The 7837-nt window shown below is 69.4% G+C and overlaps 1 protein-coding gene across 1 annotated transcript; it reads left to right on the forward strand.

Annotated features, from left to right (window-relative positions):
* Positions 1 to 884: 884 nt before the first annotated feature.
* On the forward strand, positions 885 to 6224 carry CIB1 (calcium and integrin binding 1). The gene is made up of 7 exons (XM_075918053.1): positions 885 to 1078; positions 2031 to 2065; positions 3084 to 3186; positions 3984 to 4137; positions 4417 to 4535; positions 4621 to 4709; positions 5220 to 6224. The coding sequence occupies exons 1-7, from the start codon at positions 1028 to 1030 to the stop codon at positions 5239 to 5241; spliced, it is 573 nt and encodes a 190-aa protein (XP_075774168.1). The 5' UTR covers positions 885 to 1027; the 3' UTR covers positions 5242 to 6224.
* The last annotated feature ends 1613 nt before the right edge of the window (positions 6225 to 7837 follow it).

Below are 7837 nucleotides of genomic sequence, written 5' to 3' on the forward strand. Positions count from 1 at the left end.
CCGCGCTCGGGGGGGGGGCGGGTCGATGCTCCCGGCATGCCCCGCGCTGGGGGGGGGGGGGGTCGAAGCTCCCGGCATGCCCCGCGCTCGGGGGGGCGGGTCGAAGCTCCCGGCATGCCCCGCGCTGGGGGGGAGGGGGGGGGGGTTCGAAGCTCCCGGCATGCCCCGCGCTCGGGGGGGCGGGTCGAAGCTCCCGGCATGCCCCGCGCTGGGGGGGGGGGGGGGGGTCGAAGCTCCCGGCATGCCCCGCGCTCGGGGGGGCGGGTCGAAGCTCCCGGCATGCCCCGCGCTGGGGGGGGGGGGGGGGGGGGGTCGAAGCTCCCGGCATGCCCCGCGCTCGGGGGGGCGGGTCGAAGCTCCCGGCATGCCCCGCGCTGGGGGGGAGGGGGGGGGGTTCGAAGCTCCCGGCATGCCCCGCGCTCGGGGGGGCGGGTCGAAGCTCCCGGCATGCCCCGCGCTGGGGGGGGGGGGGGGGGTCGAAGCTCCCGGCATGCCCCGCGCTCGGGGGGGCGGGTCGAAGCTCCCGGCATGCCCCGCGCTGGGGGGGGGGGGGGGGGGGTCGAAGCTCCCGGCATGCCCCGCGCTCGGGGGGGCGGGTCGAAGCTCCCGGCATGCCCCGCGCTGGGGGGGGGGGGGGGGGTCGAAGCTCCCGGCATGCCCCGCGCTCGGGGGGGCGGGTCGAAGCTCCCGGCATGCCCCGCGCTGGGGGGGAGGGGGGGGGGGTTCGAAGCTCCCGGCATGCCCCGCGCTCGGGGGGGCGGGTCGAAGCTCCCGGCATGCCCCGCGCTGGGGGGGGGGGGGGGGGGTCGAAGCTCCCGGCATGCCCCGCGCTCGGGGGGGCGGGTCGAAGCTCCCGGCATGCCCCGCGCTGGGGGGGGGGGGGGGTCGAAGCTCCCGGCATGCCCCGCGCCGGGCACTTGGCGGAGGCGGCCCTTTAAGCCGTGGGCGTTGCTGGGGCGTCTCCTGGAGACGGTGACGTAGGACCCCGCTCGCGCGGACTCCGGCCGGGGAAGCAGCGCGGGGCGGCATGGGGGGCTCGGCCAGTCAGCTCCCGCGGGACCTGCTCGGCGAGTACCAGGTACCCCCCCCCGGGGCCCCTCCCCCCGCCGCCACCCGCCGCCACCAGCCCCCCCCGAGCGCCCCCCCCGGGGCCCCTCCCCCCGCCGCCACCCGCCGCCACCGGCCCCCCCCGAGCGCCCCCCCGGGGCCCCTCCCCCCGCCGCCACCGGCCCCCCCCGAGCGCCCCCCCGGGGCCCCTCCCCCCGCCGCCACCGACCCCCCCCGAGCGCCCCCCCGGGGCCCCTCCCCCCGCCGCCACCGACCCCCCCCGAGCGCCCCCCCGGGGCCCCTCCCCCCGCCGCCACCGGACCCCCCCGGGGCCCCTCCCCCCGCCGAGCCCCTCCCCCCGCCGCCACCGGCCCCCCCCGAGCGCCCCCCCGGGGCCCCTCCCCCCGCCGCCACCGGCCCCCCCCGAGCGCCCCCCCGGGGCCCCTCCCCCCGCCGCCACCGACCCCCCCCGAGCGGCCCCCCGGGGCCCCTCCCCCGAGCACCCCCCCGGGGCCCCTCCCCCCGCCGAGCCCCTCCCCCCGCCAACACCGGCCCCCCCCGGGGCCCCTCCCCCCGCCGCCACCGGACCCCCCCCGAGCGCCCCCCCGGGGCCCCTCCCCCCGCCGCCACCGGACCCCCCCCGAGCGCCCCCCCCCGCCGCCACCGGACCCCCCGAGCGCCCCCCCGGGGCCCCTCCCCCCGCCGCCACCGGCCCCCCCCGAGCGCCCCCCCGGGGCCCCTCCCCCCGCCGCCACCGGACCCCCCCCGAGCGCCCCCCCCGCCGCCACCGGCCCCCCCCGAGCGCCCCCCCGGGGCCCCTCCCCCCGCCGCCACCGGACCCCCCCCGAGCGCCCCCCCCGCCGCCACCGGACCCCCCGAGCGCCCCCCCGGGGCCCCTCCCCCCGCTGCCCCCAGCCCCCCCGGTCCCCGCCCCCGGCCATGCCCCGCCCTACCTGCGCTGGGTAACGTTCCTCTCTTTCCAGGAGCTGACCTTCCTGACCAAGCAGGAGATCTTGCTGTGAGCGCCCGGCTGGTCCCCTCGCCCCTTGCCGGGCGCAGGAGCGAGAGGAGGGTTGCAGGGAGAAGGGGCCAGGGCCTGCCTGGAGCGCACCCAGCAGAGGGCTCAGAGCCACTGGGCCATAGGGTGGAGCCCAAGCTAGACGCCCTGCCTGGCTCCAGTGGGAGGGGTAGCTGGGGGAGGCAGCACTCCTAGCATGGCGGTGGCTGCTCCTGGAAAGCCCCAGATATGACACGGGCCCCCGAGGCAGGGCCCCCTTCCCCCGCACTGGTCCCCTTTGCTCTGAGTTGTGAGTGGTGGCAGCTGCCGCAGCGCGCACTGGCAGGGGTGCAGGCAGAGGTGGCAGCGCGGCCTAGGGGGCATGCATCCTAGCGGGGGGAGGGGAGTGCGGTGCAGCAGTGTGCAGTGACCAGGTAGTTCCTTCTGCCCTGAGCTTCTTCCTGCTCTTGCTCCCCGCCCTGCTGCACTCCCTGGCACAGGGCCTTTGAGCCTGGCTCTGTGCTGGACTCTGCTCCAGGGTGTGACGGCTTCTTGGTGTTTCCCTTGATGGGCTGCTTGAGGTGAAGCTGCTGGCACAAGCCCAGCCTGCCTGAGAGCGAGTCACGCACTGGCCAGGCACCGGCAGCTGGTCCTGTGCAGGGGCCTGTGGGGAAGTCCCTGCAGCGGTTGCTCTGGGAGCCTTCCTGGCAGCCACCTAGCACCGTAACCTCTGCAACTGGAGGTGCGGGGGGGCTACAGCAGGCTGGTGCCTAGTGCCACACTGAGCGGCCAGAAGGTGGGAGCTGGGTCTAGGGGCCAGCTGTGGCTGTAGCTTGCAGAGAAGGGGGCTGGCTGGCTGGGGAATGACTCTTCCTTCTCCCTTGCCCCTTGTTTGCGTCCATGTCTTTCTGCTCAAGCCTGGGAGTGTGCTCGGGGCATGCAGAATGGGTCCCCTGGGGGAGTGGCCCAGCTGAGCCCAGTAGCCAGGCCCAGGCCGGCAGCAACTCTGCCAGGCTCTAATTCGTCCTGTCTCCCAAAGCGCCCTCAAGAGATTCAGCGAGCTGCTGCCCAAGGAGGAGAGGGAGGACATCCTGCAGACAAGAGTCCCCGCGAGCAAGATGCTCACACTGCCTGAGCTGAGGGTATGGTGCACGCCCCCTGCTGCTTGGCCCCCTCTGCCCTAGGAGGAACCAGGTCAGCCCCACTCATCGGGGCAAAGACTCGGGTCCTGCCTGGGGCAGCTCCTTATCTGCTGCCCTTCATGCTGGGGGTGCTCGGCCTGGGCGGTTCAGTCACGGTGCGCTTGCTGTGCTGCGAGAGGGCCGTCCGCCTGGTGCCTTTCTCTCTGTGCCGTGCGGGCACTGCCGGCCTCGGGGCGCAGGGGCTGCCCACGGCCAGTGGAGCTGCACGTGATGTTGAGGGTCTCTGCACAGCAGGAGACTTTAAGGGTATGTCTAGACTACGTGCCTCTGCCGGCAGAGGCATGTAAATTAGACATACCGACATAGTCAATGAAGTGGGCCCCGGGGGGCAGCAGTCAAGACGGGGATTGGTCGGCAAGGAAAGCTTTTGCCGACCGATCCCTTATGCCTCGTGCAACGAGGTTTCCGGGATCGGTCGGCGAAGGCTTTCCTCCGATCCCCGTCTTGCCTGCCGCTTTGTGCCGACAAATAGCTGAGCCGGCACGATGCAGTGGCCATTTTTATTCTAATGAAGCGGGGGATATTTAAATCCCCACTTCATTGACTATGTCGGTATGTCTCATTTCCAAGCCTCTGCCAGCAGAGGCACGTAGTCTAGACATACCCTGAGGCTGGAAGGGATCATGGTGATTCTCTGCTTGGCCCTCTGACCTGCACTGAGCTAGGGCAGAGCTGGCCCGCTCCTGCCAGGGTGCCCTGGGGCCTCAGCCCAGCCATGATTCCCCATGTGTTGACAGGCAAACCCCTTCCAGCACCGGATCTGCTGGGTCTTCTCCACCTCGGAGGCTCAGGATAGCAGCATGTCCTTCGAAGACTTCCTCGACATGCTGAGCGTCTTCAGCGACTCAGCCACGGCAGAGATCAAATCCCACTACGCCTTCCGCATCTTCGGTAGAGATCGGCCGGGTCCCGGGTGCCTGCTCTGCTCCGCCAGTCCCTGGCTGCTCCCAGGGCTTGCTCTTGGGGGGGTTGCGGGGTGGCTGGCAGGCTGCAGCCTGTGGTGGTGGCCAGCCCTGCCCAGGGCAGGGAGCAGGCTGGAAGGCCTCCAGGGCCAGCTAGGAGCGCCCCCTCCAGGCACGCTCCTATGTGGTTAGGCCATTGCCATAGAACCAGGGTCTACTGGGCAAATGTCTGAGTGTAATCTGGGCATTCCCCCTCCCTCCCCCCAAGATTTTGATGATGATGGGACCCTGGGCCAGAAGGACCTGGAGAAGCTAGTGAACTGCCTGACGGGGGAAGGGGATGAGACCAGGCTGAGTGATTCAGAGATGGACCAGCTCATCCAGAACGTGAGTGTAACAAGCCCACACCTGTGGGGCTGGCCCTGTCCGTGGGGCGGGACTGCTCAGCCAGGTGTATCCTTTTCCCTGACAGATCCTGGAGGAATCTGACATCGACAAGGATGGGACCATTAACCTCTCTGAGTTCCAGCATGTCATTTCGCGCTCCCCAGACTTCGCCAGGTAGCTGCCTGCTTTGCTGCGGTGTCTGCCTGGAGCTAGTCCAGCGCTTGCCAGCGGGGGCACAACCACATTTTGGCTCGAACTCCCTGCCTTTTCTTTTTTTGCTTGGCTCGGGACCCCCAGTTGGTCCGCCCTGGCAGCGTCTCTGCTTGCCTAGGCACACTGTGGCAGCTCTGTCGTCTTGTTCTGAGCCTTGGCCACCAGACAACCCTTCCCACCCCAAGGCTCCCATGCCCCTTCCTTGGTGACTCCACTGTGCTAGCTTGATGGGGGCTGTCTCAACCTGCTCCCCGGGTCCAGGCATTGGCAGGAGACAGCCAGAATCGTGTCTGAGACACCAGCTGCATTCCACCTGGGTCTGCCAGGTCCCCTTGGAGCTCCGTTTCCTACCCCTCCCCCCCCGCCGCCCCAGGGCTGCCTCCAGCCCAGGCACACATGGCCTTGTGGGAGTCCCAGCAGGTAGCGCCCCTGTGGCAGCGACCAGCCGGTTCTTAATGCTGTGTCTTTCAGTTCCTTTAAGATCGTGCTGTGATGCAGCACATCCCTTCCAGCGAAGCCGTCCCGTGGCCTGTCTCTCCCAAGCCGGCTGCACATCTCTGCACGGTGGCTGGATCCTGCCTCTTCTGACCAAGCCAGGACTAGATGAGTGACTGCAGGCTGGTGCTAGGAGCGCTCCGTCCACAGTGCCTTATGGCCCCTAGGGCCAGGCCTCTCCTGTGCAGCGGGGGGGTCACAAGGTCCTGTGGTGCCAGGGGCCTTGTGCTTCCAGGTCCCAGCCACTCCCGGCTCAGAGCAGGGGCTGCTAGGACCTCCAGTCCCCATGGGGCCATGTTTGCAGCTGCTTACTCCTATGCAACCCAGGTTCCCTGGGCCTAACCTGGACACCCTGAGCTGGAGAAGGGAACTCCTGCTGGGGCCTGCAATAATCCAGGGCTCCCTCCTGAACCTCCCTGTGCCTTCCACTAGCAGACTGGTGGCTGGGACTCCAGCAAGGAGCCCCTGAGGATGCTGAGGGCCTGGCTGGCCCCATGCCCTGCTGCAGGCTCCAGGGCGGCAGCAAACCTGGCTTGTTTTTCTATGCAATGATGCACCTTACACTGCTGCAGCCTACAGCTCCGCCCAGGGCCCGCCTGAAGGGCCCTGCAGAGCCATCTGTGCGGTCTGGGAGGGGGTGTCCTGGCGTGGCCCATGGCCTTCCCAGGATTGGCAGCAGGCAGGGCCACAGCTGACAACTCTGGACTTGTACAACTTCCACCTGTGCCCCTTCTAGTCTGCCCCTGCCTCTGCTCTGCCTGTCTCCCATTAGCCAGGCTGCCTGGCAGGGGCCTCTCCCGGTAGCCCGTAGACGCAGGCTGGGGGAAGGCAGCAGGTCCACTCTCCTATCCAACTGGCAGCACTTGGGTGCTTGTGCCTGGGGTGGGAGCTAAAACTCAGGGTATCATGAATTTCTTGCTTCCTACTTTTCTTACCACTCAAGGCAGCTGCTGGGCAAGTGAATAAAGAGCTGGAGTCTTACCCGTGGGCCTGGCGTGTCACGTGTGTGCAAGGAACTGGCTGCAGCCAGGCCTGTGGCACTGGGTCCTTCTTCCCTCAGCCCTGCAGGACAGGCAGCACCTAGGCTACGGTGTGGGCAGCTGCAGCCTGGAATGGCCTAAGAGCTGCTGGGGGCCTGGGCGTGACTGCCAAAGGGTGGAGGAGCCTTGGGCCTGGCACTGGCCAACGGGGGCTTCTACAGGCCCCCATCCCTGCCAGCAGCCAGCTCCTGTGGTGGTGTGAGCAGCCAGGCGGGTAAGGGCCATTTCCTACTGGCATCTCCAGGGCCCTGTGCTCCTGGCCAGGGCCCACCCCTTGGAGGCAGCCTGGGGGTGGGACACACGATGACAGGGCCCATTTCAGCAGCAGGAATGCAAACAAGCTGCAGGTGACACTGCCCTGAGAACTGTGCTTGCCCCCTGGGCGGCCAGAGCCCAACCCCCCCTTCTGGCCCTGTCTCGGGCCAGGCTCTAGCTCTCCGTGCCTAGGGCCACTCAGTGTCCTCGGGGGAGGACGTAGCTCTGTCTCCGTGTCCATGTCTGTCCTAGAAGGGGACTTGCCCCAGGCGCAGCTGCTGGGGAGAGCAAGGCCTGCCCTCACGCGCAGGGTTCTGTTCCACTGCACGGGGGCACGCCGGCTCCACACGGGCATTGCAAACGGCTCCCACTTTGGCCCAGCCAGCCAAGCCGTGTGCAGGACGCAGGCTGGCCCAACAGGCATCCTCCAGCCCAGCAGCAGTGCCTGAGAGCGGGAGGGCCGGCGAGGGCCTGTCCGCTGGTCACCCGCCTTCGCCAGGACCCCTAGGGCTCTGCGGGCAGCGCTGTGGCCCCTCCCTGGAGCAGAGACCTGCGTGTGAGCTGGGGCAATGGTTCCAGATGGGAGGCTGCCCAGGCACAGCCGAGCGCCACCAGGAAGCATGGAGCAGGGGGATGGGAGAAAGGGGCCCAACCACCTCCCCCCCTCTCCCCAGCACAGGCTCCTGCCCCTGCAGCCAGGAGCACTGGGGCAGCTCCCTCAGGCTGGGGGCTGAGCCAGCAGGGAGGTGCCTGGACGCCCAGGCCTGTTGCTCTCAACCAGCTGCTGGGAAAATGGGGCAGGCCATCCTGCTCAGGGGAGAACGGGGCTGGCTGGGAGGTGCATGCCACTGTTGGGGCTGCCCCAGCCTCTCCCTCCCTCTGCCCTTTCAGGAGAGCAGAGGGGCTGCGGCTGGGACCCCGCTGGGCAGGGCGGCAAGGGAAAGACCAGCTTGTGCTTCCTGGAGGGCAGATGCGAATTTCCCTCTCGCTTCAAGTCAGGGGAAGAGCAGCAGCCGCCCCTCAGCCCCCTGGGCCTCTCCACCCCCACCCATGACTCCTGCACCCTCCCCGGCAGCCCTCTGCCCCGGGCCCTTCTGCTCTAGCTGCACCCACCCTCTGTGCTCGAGGTACCGTGGTGGCCACGAGACTCCAGCCAGCTCAGGCCTGCAGCAGGAGCCCAGGGAAGGCCAGACCCCTTCCCCTGCCTGGGAGAGGCACAAGGCCCCAGCACTCCAGCTTAGGCTGGAGGCAGACAGGGGCCACAGGCGCCTCGCTCCCGCCGGAGAGCAGCCAGATGGG

The sequence above is a fragment of the Pelodiscus sinensis genome, unplaced genomic scaffold (assembly GCF_049634645.1).
Source record: "Pelodiscus sinensis isolate JC-2024 unplaced genomic scaffold, ASM4963464v1 ctg130, whole genome shotgun sequence".
Taxonomy (NCBI): Eukaryota; Metazoa; Chordata; order Testudines; family Trionychidae; genus Pelodiscus; species Pelodiscus sinensis.